Below are 27,269 nucleotides of genomic sequence, written 5' to 3' on the forward strand. Positions count from 1 at the left end.
CCCCTGCCCACCCCCACCCCACCCCCCGGGTCAGCGTCTCAAGAACGAGCGAGCGAAGGAGACACACACGACCGTGATGGACGGAGATGACAGGACGAGGGGACGGTGGGCAGAACCAGGCTAGCCAGAGGAAGGCCAAAGTCAAAGTCGGCCCAGGAAGGACGGGAGAAGGGAAGGCGCTGCCAGGTAAAGACGCATGTCCCCAGAGTTTTGGTCCACTCGGTAACCGACGTGCCCCTTCAATGCAGTTTTATCTGAAAATAGCGTCGACATTCAAATAAACACACTTGGTCAATGGCGCTTCTTTATACAAAGTCTAAAATACCAGTTTTACAAATGTGAACAGATAAAAATCCCCATTCCGGGAGTTTCTCTTTAGGCGCAATTTGATATTCAAAAACAAAATCACGTAGTACACCGTTTCCCTCTTTTCCTCTCCTCTTTAAAGGCAAGAAAGTCTGGAGGGGAGAGAGGCTGAGAAGCGGGAGGGAGGGCCAGGGCCGGGAGGAGGACGAGTCTGGGGTCCCTCCACACACCCCCATCGCGAAGCTCCCGCAGCCCAGTTCTCCATCGCCCCAATCTGTGCTTCGCCCCGCGCTCAAGGCCCCGTTGCCCTCCCTCGACGAGCATGAAAGTTAGAGCTTCGCTGGCCCTTTAAGGGCAGGGAGGGCGGAGAGGCTGCAGGATCAGTGCTAGAAGGGACCGAGGTGAGGCGGGAGGTGGGGAGGGGGTGTCAAGTTTGTGCTTTTGAGTCAAAAAGGGGCGCACGTTTTGCGCCCTCCGCGCTCAGCGCAGTCGGGAGTCTGCCTAGGCGGGGGTGTCGCGGGACTGGCGTCGCCACCGCCTCCCCCGCCGCGGCCGCCAGCACTCCCAACTCTCGCTCCTCCTCCCCCTTTGGCGGAGTTTGAATGTCGAGTTCACAGAGAGAACACTCCGCGAACCAAAAAGGCCTATAAATTACAGCTTTTGCTCTTAAGAAGGCGGGGAGGGGTGCAAAAGTTCTGATGCGCGTTCCTGGACGAAAACTCCGCCTGGCCCCTCCTTCCCCTGGTCGCGCGGGGCCGCCAGTCCTACGCCCGGGCGACCCCGACCGGGCACGCCCGGACCGCCCAGTGCGGCGCGGCAAGGCCTGGGTGCGCTGCCCTCTCCCAGCGCTCCCGCCGCGGGTCCCGCAGGGTGGCCAGCCCGGCCGTGCGTCCCTCCGAGAGCTGGGCCCGCCCTCCCCGAGGGAGGGAGCCTTGTCCAAGTCTTCCTGGGAGGTGGGGCCACCGTCTCTTCTGGCGAGGCTAGAGGACGCGCAAAGGAAAAGTCCACCCGAACACTTTTCTTGTAAAACAACCGTCTGGAGCTCTGGGCACGGACACGCAATCCTCCCAATTTATCCTGGCATTTCGGGAATGTAAACAGATTCGTTGGATTTCTTTTCTCTCTGCGGAGTAAGTTAAGGAATGGAGGGAACGGGGAAAGTTTATCCACAAGACATACACACGATCTGCGTGTATAGCGCACACACCTCCCATAAAGTGCATTTCCTGGTGTGGTCCTGGGGGGGGGGAACTGCTCCCCACCCACCCGCGACTTTCTTCCTTCAACATCACACACAAAAAAAGTTATTCAAGTTAATACTTTTTCCCCCCTAATAGACTTCTTAATCTTAAAAAAAAAAAAAAAAAAAAAAAAACAGAAAAAAGAAAACCCAGACTGACCCCACCCCCCTTTTTCTGATTGGGGAGCCAACCTTTTGTTAGTCTGGCTGGCCAATGGGGAAAGAGAAAAAATCCCGGCCCTGCCTTGGTGCCAGGAGTCTGGCACTGGGAATGTGGAGAAAGGAGGAGGGGTGAGGTGGGCAGGCTGAGTTCCTCCAGGCACCTCAGAAACCGGGTGCACAGGCCCCAACTTCCCTAGAGCCCTGGGGTGGGGGGTAAGGGACCCCCTCCAGTCCAAACTCAGCCTGTATGTCCCACCAAACCACACTCTTTCTCCTGTTTAAATAAAACAACTTCAAGAGTTGAAATATATATATTTAGATATTTTTCTTAAATAACATATTTACATCTAATAGAAAATATAACTCTAGAGATAATTTTCCAACCAAAACTGAGGGGGAGGAAGGAAGAATGAAAGGGGCTGAAGAGGTGTGAAGTCAGGGACAGGACCAGCCAGAAGGCCACATCCCACTCAGAAATCAAAAGCACTATGCCAAGTCTGCGCCCACTCGCCTGCTTGTCCGGGCTCTCCCACCCGGTAATTCATCTTTTCTCTTTAAAAAAGCCTTGGTCCGTGTTACTTTCCTTAATGGTGACGGTTAAAAAGTTTGAGGTCACATCAGTGACCACCACCTTCTCCAGGTTAGTCAGGGAGGGGCTCCAGGATTCTTCCTCCGGGTCCCCCAGGATTCTGGCCACTGGGATCCTGGCAATGAGGGAGGGTCTACCCCCCTGGGCCCCCATGTCCCGATACAGGCTACCCACAGAGCCTGGGGTGCCTGAGCCATGCCGGACCCTGGAGCCACCAGGGTCCAGGGCACCCTGACCTTTGGCCTCCAGGAAGGCAGCCCTGTGTTTTATGACCCTGGCAGGGAAGGTGTCCACAGCCAGCTTGCCCGTGGCCTCTGCTGAGTTAGGACTGGTCACACCGCACTGCACCAGGTCCGAGTCCTGCCTCCGGGCCAGCTGGATCACGCTATGTCCTGCTGGGAACTTTCCTGCCCCAGAAGGAGTGTCGTCCAGCTTCCTGCCCTTGAGGTAATCTCCGAGGCCATCGCTGGATTCTCCCAAGGGCCTCTGTGAAGGGTCCAGGAGCTCCTTTCTGGGCTTGGGGCCTCGCTTTTTGGAGCTGTCCCCTGGTGAGCTGGGCTTGTCTTCAACTCGGCTGGTGCCCCGTTCCCGTTCTCGTTCCCTTTCACGCTCTCGATCCCTCTCCCTCTCCCGGTCCCGGTCCCGAGGGGGTTCTGCTCGGCAGGTGCTGCTGGTGCTGCTGCTGCTCCCTGGTGGGGACAGACCCATGTTCCGAAGGCCCTCTCGGGCCCGGGAAGTGGAAGCCAAGTCCTGGGGTGAACGGCCAGGGTAGGGGATCCGGATGCCCCGGGCAGAGTCACTTCTGAACTCATAAGTTTTGGCCTTGGCCTTAGCCTGGGCCTGCAGAGAAAAGGTGGTGTCAAGAGGGAAGAAGGGCCTCCCCCACACCCAGGTTCCTCCAGCCTCACCTCCCAGCTTCACCCTCTGTTCCTGGGAAGTTCTATATGGGTGGGGAGGAAGTGGGCTTGTGGTGGCAGTCTCAGGGAATGGGAAAGAATTTGTCTGGAAGCAGCCATTTGTAGCCAGCACACTTCTTATATTTCATTATATATTCATTGGGATGGCTGGGGGGGGGGAGCACAAAGGCATTCTTGTATGGTTAAATCCCTCCCCTGGACACCCCTTGGTGCTGCCCACTGAATTAGCTGTCAGGGGATTCCCTCCCACATTACAAATTTTTGTGTATGAGGACACCCCTTTGCTTCACAAGCCCTCAGACCCACCCCCTTTGCACAGACTCCACGTCACTGCACCTATCCCTGGATACTGCCATCCTACCTTGAGGAGAAAGGTTTTGGGTTTGGGTCCCCGTTTTTTGGGCCCATAGAGCTCCATCTCTCGTTCCCTAGAGAAAGGAAGGAGGGAGAAGGGGTGTGTGAGTAAAGAAACCAAGTGAGGCTCCAGTGCAGGCTGAAGAGAGGCAACCCTGCATCTTTCCAAGTGAGTAGAGGGCGTTTAGAAGGGTCTGTACCTTTCCTCAAAGGCTGCAAGCAGACGAGCATCCAGGATGTTTTCTTCTGGCTCCCATGTGCTGTACCTAAAAGGAATCAGGAAGAAGTGGGCGTCAGTCCGGGAGCAAAGAGAGAGCAGAGGGCATGTGTGTGTGTGTGTAACTTTTCTTGTTGCCTCGCATTGTATCTTAAAGTAATGGGGAAAAGAGGAAGAAAGAAACCTCCCGAATAACAGTCTGGGTGTGAGAATTACATATAACCTACTTACTTCTGTGACCAGCCCTTCCATTTCACGAGGTATTCCATGCGTCCCTGCGGATGCAAACGGGAAAATGTATGTGTGCATGGGGAGGAATGCATGACGAGGACACAAGAAATACATACGAAAATGCATGCACCAAATGAACGCTCAAAACCCTACAGCCAAAGGCACGCGCCCGCTGCATCACCCCTGCAAGAAACGCTGCACTAAGTGAATGCACCGGCATTCATTCCCCACCCCGCCCCCCACCCATGCAATCTGTGCATCGCTGCAAGTCTAAGGAGAGCGCTAAGGCTCAGAGCTGCTGGCTGCTGCTGCTGCTGCTGCTGCTGCCGCCGCCGCCGCCGCCACGGCTGCTGCTGCTGCTGCTGCTGCTGCCGCCGCCGCCGCCGCCACGGCCGCGGCCGCTGCTGGGACCTGGGGGAAGGGAAGCTGCCTGCAGCAGGGGGAGGGAACCAGGGCCCGAAGGGGAGGGCCCGGCCGCGCCGAGGCCTGAGGCCCAGGGCACCTACTTTCCGTATGCGCCGCTTCAGGAGGGCTTCGGCCGCGAACACCCGCTCCCCCACCGCCGAAAGCTCCATGTTGACTCGCCGCTTCCCCCCTCGGCCGCTTCCAGGAGCAGAAAAGCAGCAGCCAGCGCACGACAGACCATAATACTCTCCCGCTGACGTCAGTTCTCCTCCCTCCCCGCGCTCGCTCCCTCCTGCGGCCCCCCGCCCGCGCCGCTGCGCTCCTCTCCCTCCTACCCCGCCCCTCGCTTCCTCCCGCCCCACGTGTTGCTAACGACGTTGCTAAAGCCGAACGGCTGAAGTCTGCTCCTCGCGCGCTGATTGGGCGAGCTCAGGGCCACGCCCCTCTCCCTGTCTCCCCCGCGTTGCTACGTGACCCGCGTTCCAATCGCCAGGGGGAGGAGTCTGAAACCACTCCAGAGGCCGAGCGCGGAGGAGGGGGACGCCGGCGGAAGTGACGCCACGAGAGGGCGGGCTCTACCTCTGTCAGTCTGCGGAGCTGGAGAGGGGGCCTGGCTGCCCTCTGTCCTCACCCGAGCCCCCTCCCCCGCCACCAAGTTGTCCCTCCGGTGCTCGGCGTGCCCCACAGCTCTCGCTGGGACCTTCGCGGCGGCGTCAGACAGGCCCCTCCCCCTCCGCAGACCCCGGCCCGCCCCACCTCCACCGCCCGGGACTCGCGCTGTCCCCTCCCCCGCTGCCGAGCTGCACAATGCACAATGCACAGGTGCTGGGACGCTGAGAGCCGCGCCCGAATTCCGGGTCCCGGCGAGTGCCCCGGCTGCTCCCCACTGTCAGCCCCCTCCCCCGCCACACACCGACCCTCGGTCTCTATGGCAACGCCCCCCCCCCCCGCCGTCGCCAGCCCCATCCCGCTAACGAACCGCTGTGCCTGCGCCTCGGTCTCCTGTCTCCCAGAGCTGCCCTCACCCACCCCGCGGGCTTGTCCGAATGCTTGCTCGGCTCCGAAGCCCAACGCAGACCGGGTGGAGTGGAGGCTGGGCGCTCCCATTCGAGCCCTCCCACGTCCCGGGACAGCGGGGACGGGGACGTCGTGCGCCCGCTCTCCCCCGACCATCCCCGAGCCGGGAGCCACTTGCCCCTGTCCCTAGCGGGTGCTGTCCTTCCCTTCCAGGCCGCGGCCGCCCCTGACTTGGCCTGGGTTTGTTAAGGGCGTGGACGACCATGGGTCAGAGTCTGGAGCTTGGCTAATTTGGGGGTGCGTGGATGGGGACTCCTCCGGCCTCCTGCAGACTAGGGCACCCGGCCCGCGAACTTCCTGTCCACCACTCTTCCAGACGTGCGTTGACTGATACCTGGCCAGAAATGACTACGTCGCGACGTTAGGGGCGTCGCAGGGTCCAGTGCGGGCTTGGCAAGAGGGTCTCTGAAGATGGCGGGTCTGGAAAGGAGGCGAGACCGGGCCGCGAACGCCTCAGCTGCATGCATATGCACAGCTCTTGGTGACCAGTGGCAGGGGTTGGAGGGCAGCAGCGGAAACTGCAGCCGCAGTCGGGACCCAGCGACCTCCCACCCTTTTTTCTGATCACCTAAGCTCCAGATCGCGATTCCCGCTTTCTGGAACCCACGATTTAGTTAAAACACCGATGATCTTCTTGACTGGAAGCGGATTCCCTTGGCCAGGGATGGAATGAGGTGGGATGAAGGGAAGGGTAAAGAGAAAAGGGAAAGAACGATAGAGAAAAGAAGCGAGCCAAGTAGTCTGGCTTCAAGGGCAGGAAGCCCAGAGCGGAAAGCTGGCCTCGTGTCGGCAGCGAGGCGCACGGCGCGGGCGCGGCGGTCCTACGCGGGCCGCGAGGCAGACAGCGTCGGGCCCGCCCTCCCTCCCCGTCCTCTCGCCCTTGGAAAGGAGGGTTCCAGTTTTTGGCCTTGCTCTCAGACTTTTCAAGGTGGGCGCTAGCCTGCAGTCCCATCTCTACGGTTGTCCCGTCTCAACGAACAGGGCGACCGTCGACGCCCGGATCGCCCTGGCGACCCGCACCCGCCGCCTATGAGAGGCCGCCGACGGTTGCGTCCTTAATCATAAAAAGTCATTCCCGGTAACAAATAGTTTCGTCGGCCGGTGCCAGCGATACAGCTGTTTCTGTTTAAGCTTAAATACTTTCCAACAGTTTGGGCAGTAAAAATAAAGTTGGCCTCAGCCGCCTATAAGTGTCTGGTTTCCCCGCCCAGGGAAAGCCCACCCTATGCCCTGGGCCTGGGTCTCTCCGCTCGCCCCGCCTGCCCCTCTTGGAATCGCTGCCCGCCCCGGGCGACGGCTGCCAACGGCTGCCGGCCACTCGGAGCCCTGCGCCCTGCATCATTCTTCTCAGGCTACAGGGCCACCTTGGAGCCTGAGGGGGGAAGCCTGCCCCACACCCTCGGGAAGCTCGCCTGAGCCGGAGAAAAGTGATGGTTTCCCTTCAGATAGGGTTTCTGTAGTTAAGTCTCCCAGTTGTGCTTGCCTTGGGTGCCTATAAGGACACTGGGATGAGGCGTGCAGAGGTTGGTGAATGGTTTCAGTTTCACACTGAAAAAGAAACAAACTCTCCTCTTTTTCTGTGCTCCTTTCTTCCTTACATGACCCCCTCCTTCTCTCTTATTTTTCCTTCTTTGCTAAATACCCCTGAAGCTCTGCTGTGAAAAGGAAACCCCTGGTGTTGCTGGCTAGGGTCCTCTTCTATGGAGGGGTACTGGTGGTTTCTGCTTCCTGGCCCCATTTTTCCAACAGTCTTTTTGATGATGATTCTTTCCAAATAGCTTGCTGTCAACAAAATTAGCACTTGGGAGGTGTCTGAGTTTGCAAACTTCGAGGATTCATGCTAAGCCCAAGTCAAAGGTGGAATTCTGCTCAAAAGAAAACCAGCAATACAGAATAATCTGAGGCTTGGGGGAGTCTGACTCCTGTTGGTAGCAGTAGTTCTCTGTCCTCCAGAGAAATGACTCTGGTTGTTTCAGCCTTGCCTGGCACACCCTGCCTCCAGCTGCCCAGAAACAGCAGGGTTGAAGGAGGTGTGAAAATAGGTCACTGGGCAGCTTCACACCCCTTGACAGTTTGGAGAGAAAGAGAGAGGTGGGGGGTCTGAGAAGTGGGTCTGCAGTCCCACAAGACCCAGAGCTAGGTAGGTAGGGGAGGACACCTATGGGTGCCGGGAGAGGGCGCTAACATAAGAGTGGTAGCACCCTCACTCTGGTCCTTTGAGACTGGTCATCTGGTGGCACTGCCCCAGGAACCACTGGAAAGAGGATTCCCACCTTTCTTACTGAACCCTCTCCTTCCCCTACTGACTTAGTTCTCACCTCTCTTCTTTCTTCCACAGAATGGCTTTTTCCAAGTTAGATAATTTATTTTCCCACGTGCACCTACCACAATACAAACTTTCAAAGTTCCGCAGCTTTTAATCCCACTTCTGGGAGTGCAATAATGCAGTGCCCAGGTTGGCATGCGCAGCCTCTGCAGTAAATAAGGTAACTGCTTCCTATTACTTTAGCCCCATATGGCTGCAATTTGAGTGTCTTTGGAGACAGTGCTTGTGTTATGGGTGGGGGGGTGGGGGTGGAGTGAAAGTGGAAATCAAATGCTCTTAGATCGTATTTTTATGAAGGAAATTGTCGGTGGTTCTCTTAACAGCCTGCACCCCCTCCGGGATGATCTGCTCTGTTTCTTTGTTTACGGAAATGCAGGCTCCAGCCGCATGGAGACACCTGCTTCCAGAACCCCAAGTCTCTCTGCCCTAGTCCTCACTTCTGTGATGACCTGGGCACTGGACCCAATGCCCTTCTCGAAAAAGAGCCTCTAACCTGCTGCAGGGAACCCGCGGGATCCCCGGGCCCTAGCCAGGAACCCAGTGCCAGGACCCAACTCGGAGCCCCGACTTTACACCGCAGAACCTGCAGAAGATCGCACAGCTTCTAGGTTCCCTTTTAGGCCTCCCAGTGCCTGCCGCCCACGGACTCAGCCTTCGGTGAAGGAGTCCGGAGGCTGGAGTGGTGCAGGTGAGGGGCGGGCCGGCCGGGTGGGGCGCTCCGCTCTTGGGTCGCCAGCCAGAGCGGCAAGCCCCAGCGCGTCCTCTAGCTGGAGGCTGAGGCCGGGCCTCGGCTCGTTCTTTGGGAGCATTTCAACTTCGCGGCTTGGCGGGCGTCGGACCTGCCCAGTCTTGGCCGCGGACGCGGGAGGATTTGGAACCCAACCGTTCGCCTCAAGCAGGCCAGCGGGAGGCCAAAAGTGAGCGCGGTCGGCTCCAAGGTGTGGCCGCGTAAGCAGCAGCGGTGGCCAGTGGCTTACCTTCGGAGGTCCAGCCCCGAGCGCGGGGCGGGGGGGGGGGGTTGTGGGGTGGGGGGGAGGCATCCAGCTTGCCTACCTGGCGCCTGCCCGCAACGAGTCCGCTGCGGGAATGCAGCAGGGATCACCCACCACCCTGGATAAGGTTCTGAAGGCGGGACCTGGGCAGGCTGGTGGGTGATTAGAAGGGAGGCTGTGGGGGCTTCAGGCCGGGGCTCCAACCTCTAGTTGATAGAGAAGCCAGAATAGCTCTCCTTTCCTGTTCCACTTAGTCCTCCCTCTTAGACGGCCACATCCTGCCTGCTAGGGAAGGGCAAGCCAGGAGGAACAGAGTGAGAAGGGGTTGACCACTTTACAGTAGTCCCCAAGGGTCCTCACACTGGGAGCCTCTGGGTCTTTGCTTTCTGCTCCCTTAGACTACAGAAACCCAGATCAAGGTCCCACCCTGTCCCTAGAGGAAGGAAAAGTTCAGTAACATCTACCAGCACTTCCTTGCATTTAGCACCGGCATTACTTAAGTCACAGCAATCAGGAAGAATCACCTCTCTTATCCCCATTTAATAGATGAAAGGAAGGCACAGTGAGGTCGAGTAACTTGCTCAGGTGCACACAGCAGCAGTTCTGCCTGAAAAATCCTAAGATGGAGAATCTCATAGGCCACAGCAGTCTAAAGACCCTCTGGAGTCCCCTCTCGCTTGAGGAAGGAATTTAAAGTAAGAAAGGACTGGTGGAAACCTTGTGGAACTGGCAGAGCAGTGCCTGTAGCGAGCCCTCAGCAGAAATGATGGGACTGGAATAAAAAAGGGCCCAATCCACACACATGGAGGCTGAGTGTTGCTGGAAATATTTGATTTTATTTTACAGTATGGTAGCAAAACCCAGCTTTGGGGCCAGGCTGTTTGGGTTCAAATTCACTTGCTAGCTGTGTGCCCTTGTGCAAATTACCTCTCTGTGCTTTGCCTTCTATCACTTTGGTAGGGGGCGGGGGGTATGGCGCATTATGTTTAACCATCAGGATCCCATGATCCGCGGAAGAGGTGAGATCCTTTAAGCACTTTCACGCTGTCCGGCGCAGGCGAATGCCCCGTCTTTCTATTGCTGCTGTTATTGACATTCTGGGACCAGAACAGGCTAATAGGATCCGGCGGTTCTGATTTAGGTGATTTTCCCCAGGGAACCTAGTGTCAGCAGAGACTGTGCCTACTTCTCCACGGAGACACCCACAGAGAGGGAGCTCAAGGCACACCCACCTTCCGTGAGAAACCATTTTAGTCACAGTTAAGACTCACTCCTTGGGCGTCTACCCGGGGCGTTTACGGCCAGGTGGGCTACTCGAGGAAACGCGCGCGGCCACCGGGAGCGCGGAGGCCCAGAGCGCAGCGGGTACTGTGCGCCAGGAGTACTGTGCGCCTGGAGCACGCGCACAGCGGCTGGCCCGGCACGCATGCGCGCGGAGAAGTGGACCCCTCCCCAACTCTTCCCGGGAAGCGCGCCTGGTGTGGGTCGTGAAAGCCGGCCCTGGGAGCCCAGAGGCGCCCTCCGGACTCAGGGGAAGATTCCCTGTAGAAATGAACAGCCGCGCCCCCGACCCCGCTCTGGGAAGGGTGTAGGGGCGGATGAGTCCGGTCGTTCTGTTCCTACCTCCTGAGGAGAAAGGACTCGGACGGGACGTACTAGAGGTGGCATCGCCCAGCCTAGGTCTGGACCCTAGGAGGAGAAAAGCGGGCAGGGAGGCGGGGTGTGGCGACGGAGCCCCCCCCCCCCCGCCTCGCCCGCCACACACACACACACACACAAACACACAAGCGGTGGTCTATACGGGTCAGAGCCTTGGAGCTTTATCCTAGACAAAGGCATAATCAGAAGCCCTCTCTCCCCCTGCCTGGCGTGAGAACTCTGTCGCTGCTTGGGCACTGGCCCCGACAGTTCAACCATCCGCCAGTCTGTAGTTCAAGATGTCCTAGGTGGAGAGTCTGACCCCGATTCTGTCTGCACGGAAAGAGCCGTGGTCTAGCGGGTGCGGCATGGTGGGTGCGTGATCCCCTATCCCGGTGACCCTGCCCATCCGAAGCACGCACCCTCCCACGGGAAATCACCGGGTGAATGAGGGTAGGAGATGGTAGTGGCACCAGAGCCTGCGCGCAACGAGTTCGCTCGGCTCCCTGGCTCCCTTGAATCCGAGCTCCGCCAGGGCTGACGCATCAGCTACGTTGGTCGCTGCAGCTCACCCCCTCACCCCTCAACCCCACACTGGCTCTTCCCATCCCAGGAAACTCCAGAGATACCTTGGACTCTTTCATTCTCACTTCCTACCCTCCCCCAAGCGGAAGAAATTGAAGTGACTTTTTGCCGGGACACTGGAGACTTCCAAGTTACTTCCAAGCCGTGACTTTGAGTCCAGCGGTTGTTCTCGCCAAGAGCCAAAGTCCAGCCTCCCCTTTTAGAGGTCGGAAAAACCGAGGTGCAGGAACCTGCCCGGTCATTAGAGGAATCGCAAAGCGAAGCTGGGCCTCCCCAGAACCTCGTGGTGTGGAGGCATCCACCAGCTCGCCCTCCGCCCGCAGGAGTGAGCAAAGATGGGCCTGCGGTGGCGGGCGGCAAACCCGAAGGCAGCTGTGCAGGAATCAGCTGTGCAGAGAATAGGTGATAGTGCCAGAGAGGAGCGATATTGTAGCCTCGGATGGGCCTTGGCAAAACCCCCGGCACCCTGCACCCAGGTCCGCATCTCCCCCTACACCCCAGGACGGGTTTCTTCGGGACACCCCGAGCCCTCCTCCCTGGAGGGAGTGTGGTCGGAGGTCCACCTGTCCCAGCTGGCGTCGAGGATGAGAGGCCAGAGCGCGGCGGCTCCGTGCACGCCCAGAGCCGGAAAGTGCGGGGCCAGCGACGGCTCCGTCCCCGGGCAAGCGCCTCACCGCCCCGCCAAGACCTGGCTGTCTCTTGCTCGCCAAGGCCAACCTCGGGGTGGCTCAGCCCCTTGGGAGAGGGCTCAGACCGCAACTCCAGCCCGGACGCCCCAGCCAGAGAGCTGGGACGCCTCTTCTCTTGGCAGACCAAGGGATCGGCTTCCCCAGCCGATCTCTAGGAAATCAAATTCAGGGAACGTGGTACCGTATTTACCCGCACAACTTCCTCCCTTGACATTTTGCACTCCCGAAGTTGGGGCAGAAGTAATTATGCAAACATCTGGGGCTGTCCTGCGCCGCTGCCCTCACGGTTCTTATTCATCCTGAGAGCCAACTCCCTCATTTGCATAATAATGGCTTATCTAGAATAACACAGCAATCAGAAGCGAAATTAATTTTCTTTTCTTGGGTTCGTCCTTGAGATCCTGAAAACAGGCTTAGGGCAACAAAGGCTAATTTTGCAGAGAGTGTGGGATTCTTGTCCAGGACCAGGAAAAGATGAAACTTAAAGCAGCAAAATGTTATGTTCACACACTGTGATGTTCACACTGTTTCCGTATGTTTCTTTCAGCCTTAGAATTTAGCTACTTTTTGGCAAAACGGGAAAAGGGTGAAGCGATGCCAGAGTCCCTAAAGACCTCTGTCCATCACCCCATCTATGGTGGGGAATTCCTAGTCTCGGGAGACGGGGCCAGTGGGATCTGTGGTTGGGTGGATGGCAGGCAGACCAGGTGGGGAGGGGTGGACCCCAAATCCAGTGGCTAAGGATCAAGGAGGTGCCCACTGATCAGCTCTCCCTACCTGTGTCTGGGTCCTCTAAGGACTCAGTTCCTCACCCTTTGAACAGTTCCAAACAGAGCACTTCCTTGCTCTGGAATGGTAATCCCTCCCAGGGTATCCAGCTGACATGTTCTCCAGTGGGCTGCCCTGGATGTTCTGGAATCCTCGGGTAGTTGGCTCAGGAATCACCCTCCCCACCTCCACCGGAGCTAAGGCAAGAGAAGTCGTTGGATTCAAAGCAGAGTAAAGGGGTGCGTGGGTGGTATTGGGGACATTATGGGAAGAAACATCTTTTATCCATTAAGAATTGTCTTGATCTTTCTCAGTACGAACAGGAGTGGGAGGGGAAATCCACAAATAAATATGGTAAGTGAACTTGGGCCAAAATTGTAATGTTGGGACCATTTTGCCGTGATTCTGGGCTCCAGGGGATTTTGCTTCAGAACTTGCCCCCTTTGAAGCCACCATCTTCCCTCCCATGGTAAACAGTAAGAGAAAAAAGGACTGGAGATCCATTCTGCCCCCTTGCACCCCTCTGTGGACAAGAACCCCTGGTGACCACTGACAAGATACAACTTTTATGTTTACTGAAGGAGGTGGCGACAACTTAGGCTTGCAACCAAGAAGCCTAACAGAATTCATGATTTCCTTTTAAAATCAGGGGTGTAGAAGGAATTGTCCTGAGATGGAATGATGTGTAGGGTCCCAGGGGCAGGTGGAAGGGAAAGGGGCAAAGAACTCCCTTCTGCAGGACTAGCCCTTCTGGAGAGAAGGGAGGAGAGTGCAAAGAGATGTGGGAAGAAGGTGGGGTGGTCTAGGGTCCTCGGAGGAGGCCTCCTTCCTCTTTGCTGTGTGTTCTGGAGTTAATCTCCATCCTGACTTCTTTACCCCCTCCCCAATTGGTGCAGTCCGAAGCAGAGGTGTTATCTCTTTCCCAGTAGGGTGTGTGTGTGTGTGTGTGTGTGTGTGTGTGTGTATGGCGGGGAGATGTCCCAGCTTCCCTGGGAGGAGGGGTCACCCTTGGGGAAGGGCACCCTGGAACACCAACCCAAAGCAAAGACTCCAGCCACCCATAAGTCCTTAAGTTTTTTCCTAGCCAGAAAATTTCAGGAATTGGGATTCCAGGCCTCCCAATCACCATCTGGAATTTGAGCCTCAGTTCCTTTTGGGGGAGAGAGTAGCCAGTGGAGAGCCCTGCCAGAGCGTTGCCAATTTCCCTACACCAGAAACTTCTTAGTCTGCAGGAAAGGGTATCCAGCTGACCTTGTTCTCCAGTGGGCTGCTCTGGATGTTCACCCTCCCCACCTCCACCAGAGCTAAGGCAAGGGCACCATCCAACCTGGGATGGCCAGAGCAATTGCTCTTTCTGAGCCAGAGCCAGCTGGGACCCTGCCCAAGGAGAACACAGAGCAGCCCGTAGAGAAAGAGGCACCGCCACACAGCTGAAAGAACAGCAGGGCTGGAATTGCTGGATGTTTGGCTTCTGTTTTGGTCACCGCTGCTGCTCCCCAGGGAGAGGCAGGGAGGGTTGGCATGCTTCCCTCCCAGGGGTCTGGAACTTTTATAAGCCAATCCCCAAGTCCTATCAGGTGAAAACTTCATGCCCACTTTGCACACATCAGGTCTGTGGTGGAGTCGAGCTGAAATGGAAAGGGCAAACTCAGGTGGGCATGGAGGCAGGCAGCGGCTGGGTTTTAAAGGAGTCTTCTAAAGGAGGAGGGCTCACAAGCAGATGGGTATGGTGCCTGATACAGCTGAGGGGTGAGCAGAGATCACAGGCATGGCAGCCCCCCCACCCCCGGGAAAGGGCCCAAAGGTGGATGGGGCGGATACTTGGAGCCACAAGACAAAGCTGCTTTCTCTACCGACACCTTTTAGTCCTCCAAACCTGTAAGCGGACCTGAATGCCCCTGGCTGTCACTCTGAAGGCTGCCCATTCCTCCAAAGTATGGGAAAGGGCTCGGCAGAACTTGAGAACCCTCTTAAGTGCCTGAATCACAAGATCAGGTCCTTCTCTGGGAAATCACTGTCCCACTTCCAGATTGGGCAGGTTCTCTTCCATCTTGTTGTGACAGGCGTCTGTCACAGATATGCATGTGAGTACAATGGGTCCAGGAACACTGGACTCCAAAGTATAGGCTCGCAAGCACCTGAAGTTTTTCCAAGATAGGGAAAGGGGTTCAGGCTCAGTGTCTTGGAGCAATGCAGTGCTTCTTCCTGTCTCTGCAGGTTCAGGCATCCCTTCCCCTGGGGGTTGGGGGGAAGCTCCTGAGGCTGTGGACGCTGCAACTCTAGAGCAGCCTCTAGGAAATGTCATGTGAAGGGCAGAGGCATGTGAATGAAGGGCTTGGGGGGGGGACTTGAACTGTAGCAGCAAGCGGGGCAGGGCACAGGGCAGAGGGTGGAGACAGGCAGGACTGGAGAAAATCATGCAAGGATGGACAGGAGGTTGGAGCTGATACCCACCAATCTACCAGGGGAACCAGCTGGGGAGTGCGGAGCCTGTTACTACACTGGCTGGAGTGGAAGCCCAGGCAGGCACCTGGATGGATAGGTGTAGCTGTCACCCGCTGACTGATGGCTGCTCTACCCCACACTCTGCACTGAATGCCTCCCAGACTCCACTTTTATTCCTCATCACAGCTTTTGAGGGAGGCATATTAACCACATTAAATCAGAAGAAACAGGTTCAGAGGTTTAAGTGACTTGCTGATGACCATATTATGCCATGGGACAGGGCTCCACCTAAATCTTTCATCTAATAGTTGAGGAGTTTAAGGGGGAGGTGTCAGGATAGCTCTCACTGGTGTGGACCAGGTGCCCAGAGAGCCAGACATTCCCTGCTGCTCCAGGTCATGAGGTTTGGCATGAGAAAACTGCTGAGGTCTGGAGATGGTCAGGGATTTGGGTGTTACTGGAGTCTGGTGGCAGCAGGAGCTCTGCAGCTGGGCTCACAGTCTTGACAGTTTCCCTCCTCATTCCTCTTGCAGGTTCCCCAGAGAGGGAGAGACTAGCTGAGGTCAGCGGTGGTCCATTTCAAGTACTGGAACAGCCAATCTAACAGCCACCACAAGTTCCCAAGCTAGGGCTCCTGGAGCCAGAAGCCACACTGACACACAGAAACTCATGCCTGCTGGGATATACAGTATCTTTCAGACCCACTCCACCTTTGGCTTGCAGAAGTGACAAGTCACTCTCTTTCTCTCAACTTCAGCTTCTCACGATGAAAACAAGCATCTGCAACAGGCAGTCTCAGCGCAACCTGTCTGGTCTCCCCATATGATGCATCAGGGTGTCATTAAGGCAGGTTTATTGGGATTCCAGAACTTTTAGAAAATGCTTGTTGACCATTGGCTGCTGACCTGATGCACACAACTAACACAGCAGGCAGAGTTCTGCAGTTTGTGCTTGTCCTGGAAGCAGGACTCCAGGCAGGAGCAGCTGATTCTTGTTCCAGCTGCTGGCCTGTTTCTCCAATGCTGCCAAGCCCCGAGACACTGGACACCTAGCTAGAGACCCCCAAATGGCAAAAGGAGGGGTCCGGAAGGAAGTTCTGGGTGACCAGACCACCTCTTTGGGCCCAACCCCAGAGGGGGCCCGATCAAAGTGCAATTCTCCCTCAGGCTCCACACCGCTGACGGTATAGCTGCAGCTGGGACTAATTCCAGGTACATTCTATAGGTGGCATCATGCTACTGGAAATGGTTGCTTCAGAGGGTGAGTCTCCCCCGGTGGCAATATGGAGACACTAGGAAGCATAGGCAAGTTCTACACCACTGCAGTTCAAACTGCATGGAGAGGGACACCTAAGGGGCCACAGGGAAGTGTGTCGGGGGACAGTTCACTGCATCTCTCAGGTCACTGGTCCCAGTACCACAGGCTTTTCCTTGGTCATCCACCAGTGGGGCCTGGAGAGTTGGGGGGTCCCCTGGAGTCTCTCTTACCCAAGGATAGGAAAGAAAAGCCTCAGTCTACACTCAGTGGGCCACTGACAAGTTGTCTTGGGAACTGCAACAGTCACCTGCAAAGAGCCACTGAGCAACAGATTGGGTGGGGAAGCTGGGCTACCACATCACTTGCCCCCACCAGAGGCCCCCTCAAACAGTGTCCCTGGACATTGGCTGGGGGCCACTCTCATGTTCAGACCCTTCCCCCAGGGCAGCCCAAATTCCCCTTCAGGTGAGCAGAAGTACCAGCCAGAAGTGAGGAAAGAGAAAGCAAGTGGAGCCCCAGTTGGAGACAGGCTGTGGAGTCACCAGCAAGGGAGGTGACAGGTGAACAAAGTTGAGCAGGATATCCAGAGGCTCCATCCTGGCCAACTGCATCTCTGGCAGAGACCCCCTGTGGCCCCTCCTCCCCTCAGGAAGTCCTAATCCTTTTACCCAGGTGAAGCAATCTTTGAGTTGGGCACAGCCCAGTCCTGTCCGTCACCAGAGCAGGTTGTCGGGAAGCAGAGGCACACAGCCACCACGGGGAAGAGAGGTGTAACAGCAACACCATTCACCCATACACTCCCGGTGCCGGCTGCAGGACGCCTGTGCCTCCTGGGTACGCAACCTGTGGGTTCTGTGGCCACCATTCCCATTCCCACCCAGCCTCTTTACTGTGGAAGCCACACGCAGCCCCAGCCCCTACCCTTGCACCCTGTCTGGGACCACGGCCAGGCCTGGCACCAAGGGGTCGGGATTTGGAGCGCTGGAACTCAGATAACAGCAGAACCAGCCAGGCCTTAGGAGACAACTGGAGGGACCCTGAACCCACGAATCAGACACTAGGCCTCCACCTCCTCCTTAGGCATTTGGCTCCACTTCCTGGGATCCTGAGCCTTTGCTCAAACCTAACACAGATTAGCTCACTTTTTTTTTAAACAAAAGCAATTAGATTTAAATCCTGGTTCATTTGCATTTGTACCTCGGAAAGGGGGCGGGAGGAGCAGGAGAGAAGGGGCGGGGGGAGCCTGACGTTTGACATCTCCCGAGCGCCACAGCTGGCCAGGCTGCCATTGAGCCGACCACATCTGGCCAGGCGTAGTGGCCGCCGCGGGCCCCCTCCCCGCCGGCTCCCAGAACCCGCGCGCCGCTGCCACTCGGCTGCGCGTTCATCGATCGCCAGGGCCGCGGCCCAGAGCGGAGAACAAGGTATAGCCTGTATTTAGGTTCCTGCCCTTATATGGAGATGTGCACGAGCGCCCGCCGAGCGGCCGCACCATATAAGGACACACGGCGGGCGCCGGGCTGAGCTGGTGCGCCCTCATTGGCCCGCGCGTCTCTCGGCAACCGGCTCTCACGAGTGGAAACGAGCCAGCCGCCCCCGCCCGCTCCCCGCCCCCTCCCTTTCTTTCTCCCCCGGTCTCCCCGCCTCTTGCCTTGGCGCCCCCTTCCTAGCTTACTCCCCTTTTTGCCCGCACCTTCTCCCCGATTTTTCTTCCCGCGGCCGTCCCTTCCCCCTCCCCCTCGTTGTCATTCTCCTCCTGTGGCAGCTTGGCCTGTCCTCGCCCCCTCCGCGCATACTGCCACCCCACGCACCCCCTCCTCAAACCCAGCCAGCAACGCGAAGGAGTGGGAAGGCCCGGATGCGGGAGGGGAGCTGGTGTGTGCGCGCGCGCGAGGGCGCGCGGGGCGAGTGAGCGCGCGCGCGCGCACCCGTGTGTGTGTGTGTGTGTGTGTGTCTGTGTGTGTCGCTGCCGCAATAGCTGCTGCAGCATCAGGTCCACGCACGGGTCTCTGGGAACAGTCCGAACCCCCTCCCCCACGCACTCACCTTCTTCCCCCCACCCCCCAGATAATCAGAGCAATTAGCTTCGGAAGAAATGCTCTAGCGGGGCTAGGGATGTGCTAAACCACAACAGCCCTAGGTACGATCAAATTAGCATCTCCCAGGGTGTCCCTTCGGGCTGGATTTCTGAATGCAATCATGATAATGATAAATCGATGTCTCATTTAAAGGTTACTTTAAAAACCTGCCAATTGTTGAGAAAAAAGAAACCCTGCATGCAGGGAGAAAAATGCTGCAGAAGAGCCACTCGAGTTTCCAGGCAGAATGCAGTGGAGCGATGCTTGTGATGCTTGCGGGATGCAGGTCAGGTGCCCGGCGCTGGGCCCACCCGCGGGATGGGAGCCAGCGGAAAGAGAAGGCGTCGCTACGTCGCTGTTTCTCTGCAGATGAGACTCTCAATCACCTGAAACTCAGGCAGAATAGACAGCACGGATCCCGGGGTGTCTTACCCCCTCCCCCACGCGCAGAGGTGCGCGCACGCGCACGCACGCACAGGTGTCCGGCTGACCCCTCCGGGGGGCGGTCTCCAATCCCGACGCCTGTTTTCTCATAGCGACGCCTCACTGGCTGGAGTCAACCCTTCAGGGACTCGCTCCTGTCCCGAGGGTACCCAAAGGTGACAGCTAAGACAATGGGCGCTCTAGCGCCCTGGAGACTTTGCCTGTGACCGAGCTTGCCTCTAAGGCTGCGGTCTTTTAGAGTCGCCCAGCGATGCCCCCTACTGGGCAGCCTGTGCCTCGAACTCTGCGCAGGTGGGGGTCATCGGGAGGACCAGCTGGGGAGGGGGAGGAGGACCAGGGCATGGTGACCCATAAGACCTCTTTTTGGCCTCAGGAGTCCTTCCCCGCCCAATCCTTCACCTTTCTTCCCTCCAAATTTCAATTTTTTTTTTTTTAATCTGGCCACTCTCTGGGGAAGGTGGCGAAAGTGGGCACTGCCAGGGTACGCGTGTGCGAAATTGGGGAGGGCACTGCCTGCGGGATCGAGTTAGCTTGGGCCCCCTCCTCCTCCTCGCTGTCTGCGGAAGGAAGCGCTGTGGCCGCAGCAGCCTTTGGTGCCAGCACGTATCTCTCCCTGACCTTGGCTGAGATTTGCTGCCTCGGTATTTTGCTTAGCAGAAAGCAGTTTCCCCCTGAGTAGGGACCAGAGTTGCTCTCAGGGCAGAGGGTTTGCTCCGGTCGGTGCCCAGCGCCGGACCTCTGCCATCTAGGTCTTCGAACCCTGGAAACCCGTTGATGCCCGGATGCAGCCTCTTAGCGACCGGACACATAACCCTTCTCTGGCCCGCGCCCACCTCACGCCCATTTAGCGAGGTCGTTTATATTAAATCCCATCCTCAGGTTTCTGTGTGCTTAGATACACAGACATCTTCGTCCAGATGTTGGTGGGTTGAGGAACCCCACACCCACACGTCCTCCCAGTTCTCACCTAACAGGGACGTGTTTCCTTAAGTGGACTTCCACTCTACTTTTAAAGCCCAGCAGCAGAAGCCGCTCCCGAATCTGGAAACCCATTTTCTTGTCCAGTTGGCTCCTGCTCCCTGGCCCCCTGTCCTCTTATTCCTGGAATTTGAAATTACCAGTCAGTTCTGGTGAAATCACCAGAAGAGTCAAGAACGTGGCTGGCAGGAGGGGTGATAGAGAAACCTGCACATGGGGGGGGGGGCGTCCCAAAGCTACAAACGCACCTCTCTCTGTCCGCGCCTCCCGGGTTCCTTCGGGCTGGGAGAAAAGGGAGCTACGGATACGTGCGGCTATGCCAAGGGGTCGCAACTCCGGAGCCCGACCCCACCCACGGATCCTTTGGTCGCACTTTTCGTTTATTCCTCAGCAACCTCAGTCCTACAGCTCCTGGGGCAATCCCTTCTCCGCCCTGGTGCGCCACCGGCCGTGCCCTGAGCCCACGCCTGGTTCGGGTCTCCGGGTCGCCCAACACACCCCTCCCGAAGCTATCGGTTCCCCTTGGCTCTCGGAGAAGAGTGCTTGGGGCCGTGGGCTGGGGAGCGGCGGGGTTAGAGCGGGCACCTCTTTGACACCGCGGCTCTACACCCGGTCTACGCGGGGGGTCGGGAGCCGCTCCCTGCGGAGTGGAGGGTGGGCGCTCGGCACCTGCTGAGTTGCCGCCGCGGCTGCGGTTCATGGCGCCCGAGGATCCACCCGGATCTTCTCGGCGGAGTTCCGGGCTTGGATCGTTCTGTAGTCGGCACACACATAGCTTTTTATTTTTATTTTTTTAATTTTTAATTTTTTTGTGGGGCGCATCAGAGGTGCCCACACTGTCTCCAGTGCCGGGGCGGGGGGCAATGTTATCTAGATGGGTGCGGTTGCATGTGGCCACCGAGGTCAAGAGCCCATTAGTATTTCCCCAGCCCGGCGCCCGAACCTCGCAAGGGCACCGGGCAGGCGGGATGGGGTGGAGGACCCATCGAATACGCCCTTCCCGCACTGTACCCGCCGCCCCCACCCGGTGCGCACCCACTCCGCGCGCCCTCCGCCCACAGGTAACCGCCCCTCCCCCTCCCGCTCGCCCCCGCTGCAGCCCCCACTCCCCGGTGCACGGGAATGTCGGGGAGCGAGGAGAGTCCAGGGCGAGGGGAGGGAGCGGGCCGCGGGGCTGCGGCGCTCCCCCCGCCGTGGCAGCGTGGCGACTGGCGCCGCTTTGGCAGCCATTTTCTGCAGCTGCCTCGGCCCCGGCTCTGCGCAGCGAGGCGCGGGCGGCCGCCGCAGGGCGGACAGGGGCGGCGAGCGGCGGGCGCGGGGTCATGGGACGAAGGGGCGACAGTGGCGGGGCGCCGAGCTCGGGGCGCGGGTGCTGGCCCCCACCGCGGTGCGGGCAGAGCGCGCGGCTCCGCGTGGCGAGCGCCGCGATCCCACCCTTTCCCCGCCATCTTGTACCCCGGCTGGCGCCTTCCCAGAGCCGAGCCGCGCAGACAAAGCCGCCCCGGGCCGGCGGGGCCCCGCCAGCCCACCCCGGCTGGGCCGCTGGGGGACCCTGGGGCCCGCACCCTACCCTGCCCGCCCAGGGGGCCCGCGCGCCCCGCCCAGGGGGCTCCATGGCGATGGCCACCCGCCCAGCCCCGGAGGAGACGGGGATCGCCCTCCGCATCAACTCGCCAGAACGGACCCCGCCCCAGCCCACCCTGGTCGTGGATAAAAGGGGGTCCTGCTGGCATGGTAGAGACCAGGTCTGCACACTGTTCTAGTTCGGGGTTCTTCTCTTCCGATAGGGTTGGGGATCACTAGTCCTGAGCCCCCACTGCCGACTTGTAATGTCAACCTCATGCCCCGTTTTTTTCACGGAGAATCCACAAAGATCCTTAAGACTTAAATAGGCGGCGAGGGCAGCTCTGGAGGCACACCCCCACCCCGTGCCCTTCCGTCGCTGCAGACCTAGAAATCTGACATTCCATTTTCTGGAGTTCTCGCCTCACCCCCGCCTGCTTAAGCCCCTTCCCTCGACGTCCCTGCCCAGGAACTCAAGAGTTAGGCTCTGTGGAGTATGGGAGGGGTGAGGCACCCCTTCTTCAGCCCTGAAACACCCAATAACCTGGCGCCTGGGAGCCTAAGCGCTAAGTGCCAAGCTACTCTTGGTAGAGAATTTACTCCCCCAGACTCTATTTTCCTATCTCCAAGCCCCCAGTGCCTGCTGATGGGATAGGATCACCCAGGATTCCCAACATCCCTTTGGGACTACCAAACTCGGGTAGAGCACAGGCCACCGACCCAGGTTCGCCCCTCTCCTCTCCACCTAGGCTCCCAGGAGTTTCCTACTGCAGAGGACAGTGGTGGATTAAAAAAAAAAAAAAAAAAAAAAAAACAGGAGATGCAGGTGACTGCCCTAAGGTCACTCGGCCAGTTAAAGCAGAGCTAGCTCTTTCCCACCCACCTCCACCCCCAAGATCAAAGCCCAGCAGGCCCGGTGGTGCTTCACCCCTCCAAGTCCTCTTGGCCAAGATTCTGAGCTCTGGGCCAGCGGGGGCTGGGCACGGGTGTGGCGGGGGCGGGGGGGGGGGACGGCCAGGGCCAGTCTGTTGGTCCACACCTGAAATTGTGTTTCCCCAACCCCACCCCTGCCGTCCCCTCAACTCTCCCGGCCGCCTGCGAGGGTCGGAAATAAAACACCAAGGGTGCCCTCTCCACCACCGCCGCGGTGTTCAGTCCTTCCCACCAAAGCCTGCCAGCCCGCGTGGATTCCAAGACCAGCTCCGGAAACCAGTCTGACCACTTCGCCCGTTTCCCAAGCCTCGGCGGCGGGCGGCCGGCTCCCAGGGTGGGGTGAGCCGAGCTCGGCTGCCGCCTCGGCTGCCATGCGCTGAATGGATTTGCCCAGAAGGCTGGCGTCCAAGCGACACTCCCGTCCGAACGATGGGAGCAATAGGGCCACTCCCCGCTGATATCCCCATAGCGAAAACCGATGTAAGCCCCTCCCGGATCGCCTCGCAACGATGACTAGAGCGGTCTTCTGCTCTCGGTCCTGTGGACACCCGCAGAGCGCCAGCTGCCCTGGGGGCGCTTACATTCGGGCTGGCGCTCTGAGTTGAACCCAGAACGGAGTGACAAGGCGGCACAGATGTTGCAGGATGCGGATGGACCGGCCTGGAGCAGACCCCAGGCTGGAGTGGCGGGAAACAGCCCGACGTCGGGCGGTGGAGGGAGGGTGGGCATGTGTCCCCGAAGCCCACTCCTGCATGTGTTTCAAAGGCTTCTCGAGCATTCTCCGGGTTGCTGAAAGAAAGCATCTGGGTCGGGCAGGAGCCCCTGTCCGTGGGAATCCCCTAGAGGGCAGAGAGGACCCAACCACCCGCCCTGGGTTGAGACAGGATGGTGGGTGCTGGCCAAGGGGTGGAATCCCCCAGGTGGGAAGCCGATGGCAGACTCCAGAGTTGCTGGTGCCAGCCCCACCCCACTCCCACATCAAGCACTGGGGGAGCGATGCTCTCCAGGGTCTGGGGGGGCACGTCTATGGGGTGCCAGGCTGAGAGACCCACGGGGCCAGTCTTGCAGGGTCAGTCCAGCAGAGGAGCAGCCTGGTGCGCTCTTGGTGCCCGCTCCCTTCCCTTACCATCTTCTTTTCTTGGTGGCGGGGGGTGTGTCAAGAGGAGAGCAGTCCTCACTCACATGCAGTCCCAGGGTTGTGCACGGGTCCTCTGGGGCCAGCCCAGTCCTCCGGTTGGTTCCAGGCTTCTATCCCTGCTGCCTTATAGTTCGGCTTCCCTCAACCTGGGGAGCAGGTGGAGAGAACTGTTTGAGGCCATTCTCATCCCCAGGAGGGGCTAACAGCTTGCTTACTCCTTCTAGGGCAGGGTGAAGGGTTTTAAAAGAGCAGGTGGGTGGGGGGATATTGAGACAAACAAGGAAATGCCACGGCTCTCTCACTCCTAGTGGACAGAGGCTGGTCTCCTTCCAAAAGTGTCGGGTGGGGGTGTTGAACTGGGAGCCCAAGGTGAGGGTACAGGCCAGGTAGAAAAGGCCATGATGAGGGACAGGGGTGGGAGGAGTCACTTCTATCAAGGCTCTGTCAACCACAGCCACCCAGGGAGCTTGGAGCCCTGCTCTGGGGATGCCTCTTATGGGAAGTTGGGTTCCAGGTCGTTTAGGAGGAGCAGTCAAAAACTGGGACCTCCCTGGGCTGGGAGAGCCTGTTAGACCCTAAGGACTCTCAGGCCCATTAGGTCTTGGGAAATCCTGGAGGGAATGGCCTAGGTGGGAGGTTGACCTGGAACACCTCCTGGTGGCCTCCACTTTTGAGATCTCCAGGGAACAAACCAAATAGAAGCATGTCCACACACTGGGCCTTAGCTTCTCCAGGTCTCTGCTTACCCCGTCTGTATAATGTGCAGGTGAAGTACCACCTGTGTGGCCCTGAGCAGGTGCAGCCCTAGCAGGGTGTGGGAAGAGGGCTTCCATTTCCCCAGCAGTGTCCCTGTTCTTGTGGTGTGTCCCCGGGTTATGGAAGAGCTTCCTTATCATGCTCTGGATCTTCCTCTGCTCCTGGCTCTGGGCTAGGCCCTGCATTGAGGGTGTGAAGAAGAGGCCCTCCAGTGCAGCATGGCAGCAGCCACAGTAGGCAAGAGTGGACCTCTGCCCCCACCCACTTCCTCCACTCCTTCCTCCAATATCTGTCCATCTGCCCACCCACCCTCGCTCCCTATTCATGCAGCAGACTTCTAGGAACCTTCTCCGCGTTGGCCAGTGCTCAGGACTAGTTAGGGGTGTTTTAATGAATAAAACAGACTTGGCTTCTGTCCTCATGAAGCTTACAGCTGGCACAAGAGGAGACTCCTGAAGAAGTCACACACATTAGATAACTTGCAACCTGAGAAGTGCCAGGAACGGAAGCATGGGGTGCAGTTGAGTGCATGTAAGAGGTTGCCCAGGGGTTGGGGGTGGAGGAAAGGCCAGATGGGGGCTGCCTGGCCATCTAGGGCTTCTGTCTCAGGATTTGCAGGGCTGGCAGCTCTAGCCATCAGGATGTGACCCAAACTGGAGCACTCATAGAATAGCTATGGAAATAGAACTACCACCAAGTGAAGACAGTGAGTGACATCCTTCTCCGCAGCTGGTGATTATGGGAGAGAAAAGGCTGCAAAGAAACTCAGGGATAGGGCTGTGGTGCAGCTTATTGATAGGGCACATGCTTAACATCCAAGAGACCATGCATTCAATCCCCAGCACCTCAGAGTTGAAGAGAAGGAGTAGCTGGTTCTGTTGAGCAGATGTGGCAACCAGCAGGCTCTCTCGGAGGCTACCCTAGAGCCAGACTCACCTGGGGAGGCCCCAGGAGTGGGAGGCTGAGCCAGTTCTGGAACAAGCCAAGGAGGCTGGGTCTCAGCTGGGACTTCAGTAGATTTACTGTAGCTGGCCTGCCTCAACCATCCACACTGAGTGTGGACCCCAAGAGGAGTCTCGGGGACCCCCATACTGTGCCCTATGGACTGAGCATGGAACACCAGGCTCAGTGCTTTCCCTTGCAAAATGGGGAGGTATCCCAGAGCCTCACCGAGACTCCATCAAGTTCCATCCCTTGTGGTGACTCTGTGGTCCTATAAGGCCCTTTCTTCATGGAGTTCATCTTGGTTCATAGCAGATGCCTCCGATGGTAGGTGGTTGTGGCTGTGCCACCCCTTCTGCCAGGGAGGCAGCCTGGCCAGTACACTCTTCCCATCCAGACTCGTGATGGCAGTGACATGGCACTATGGCCAGGAGCCCAGTTTCCTGGACCTAAAGCCCAGCTCCACCATTCACACTTGTGTAACCCCCAGACCAGCTACTTGACCTCTCAAAGCATCCATTTCCTCAGGGGTGGGGTAGTGATACACACAACTTCAAGTTATCGCAAGAGAACGCCTGTAAGGACTCTTGCACCATGGCTGGCTCAGTGAGCAGGCTGCACTTGTGGCTGAGCATGAGGAAGAGGGCAGAGGAACACCAGGCACTGGTGCAGATCCAGGGGCTGGTGCTACTGTGGCGTCTCCTAAATTCAAGCTGATGATGGTGATCATCAGAGACAGAGAACACAACACCCTACAAGCTATGACAAAAGCAATCTTGATTTCATAAATGAATGGAGAGTAAAGAATAAAGACCAAGCTCAACAACAAGGCACAGACATAGAGAGAGAGAGAGAGAGAGAGAGAGAGAGAGAGAGAGAGAGAGAGAGCAGGAGGAAAATGAGACCCACCAAAGGCATGATGGACGGCCCCTGAGCAGGCGTGTACAGGAGCCTGGCCAGATCAGCCTCCGGTGGTCAGGATCCCCCAGGGTTTCTCGTCTTTCCTGAGGTAGCCGCTGTGACAGAGACCTTGTCAACAGAACTCATTCATTCAATCAATATTTACCCAGGCCTCCCACACCTTGTGCCTGGCTGTGCTGGGAAAGGAGCGCCTGCCGGTGAGAGGGAGGCCTTTGGTCCGCAGTCTCTGAGGGAGAGAGGTGCCCTGAGTGGGGAGGCAGGCCAGGGGTCCCTGCAGGGAATCCCAGTGCACAGCCTTGGTCTGGAGCCCTGGACACATGCCAGTTGCTTGGCAGAAGCTCTTCACCCTTGTGAGGTGAACTGGGGATCTGACCCCGCCCCCTGCCCATTCAGAGCTCTTTTGCACCAAAGTCTGGCTGTGGGGACTGATGAAGGATGAGAATCGTGTGGTGGCTGCTGAGGGGGGCACCCTCATTCTGCGATGTGCAGAGGAGAGGACAGCTCTTCCACTGTGGGCTTCCAGAGGCTGGGGAAGAGCCACGGGTTTTCTTGCAGCAGCAGAACCCACCACCAGGCCCCCGAGCCTGCCAGGTGCGGGAAGGGCTTCCCTGGAAAGCAGTATTTGTGGGTCCATTGGCCACTCTCATCTTGAGGACAGGAAATCAGGACACAAGTCACTGTCTTCCTTTGTCAGCAACCTGCTCAGCACGACAATTCCACACCTGCTGCACAAGGATGGGCCACACAAAGAGGTGATTCGCCTGCAGGGGACCCTGCTGAATCCGATGTGGCAGTGGGCAGAGAAGCCCAGACCACCTCTGGTGTTTCCAGTGTTGATAATGGTTCTTACTGGCTGACACCCAAGAGTTGGTGGGTGAAAATGGCCAGCATGTGACCTACGTGTGGCTTTAGACCTTCCGACCCTGTCAGCAGTGGAGGGCGGTGCAGGGACTGAGTGAGCTGAGCGTTGTCTCCAGTCTCTCTCCTGCACCTCTGGGTGAATTCCTGGGTGGAGTTTCAATATGCTTTTCCCCTTGGGACATAATTGAGTTGGGGAAGGGACCAGTTTCATTGGAGATGTCCCCTCTAGCAAGCTTGGTGTGCTGCAGCCCTACCTAATACCAGCTTCCCAGGGAGACCAAGGGCAGGCCCAGAAGGGGGACTGTCCAGTGATTCCAAAGTGCTACATGTACCAGGGACAAACCAAACTGTGAGCCACCCTGATCCAAACCACCGGAGTGACCTTTGCCCCTCAGCACCTGAGCTGGCCTGGCAGCTCTCCCACTGTGCCTGTTCACCTTGGTCTTCGCATTCCAGG

At 58.0% G+C, this 27,269-nt stretch overlaps 1 protein-coding gene across 1 annotated transcript; it reads right to left on the minus strand.

Annotated features, from left to right (window-relative positions):
- Positions 1-2,000: 2,000 nt before the first annotated feature.
- Cbx8 (chromobox 8) lies at positions 2,001-4,683 on the minus strand. The gene is made up of 5 exons (XM_027955520.2): positions 4,523-4,683; positions 4,017-4,060; positions 3,769-3,834; positions 3,576-3,642; positions 2,001-3,137 (listed from the first exon to the last, which is right to left on the minus strand). Exons 1-5 carry the CDS (start codon positions 4,589-4,591, stop codon positions 2,250-2,252), a joined length of 1,134 nt encoding a protein of 377 aa, XP_027811321.1. The 5' UTR covers positions 4,592-4,683; the 3' UTR covers positions 2,001-2,249.
- Between the last annotated feature and the right edge of the window lie 22,586 nt (positions 4,684-27,269).

The sequence above is a fragment of the Marmota flaviventris genome, chromosome 17 (genome assembly GCF_047511675.1).
Source record: "Marmota flaviventris isolate mMarFla1 chromosome 17, mMarFla1.hap1, whole genome shotgun sequence".
Taxonomy (NCBI): Eukaryota; Metazoa; Chordata; class Mammalia; order Rodentia; family Sciuridae; genus Marmota; species Marmota flaviventris.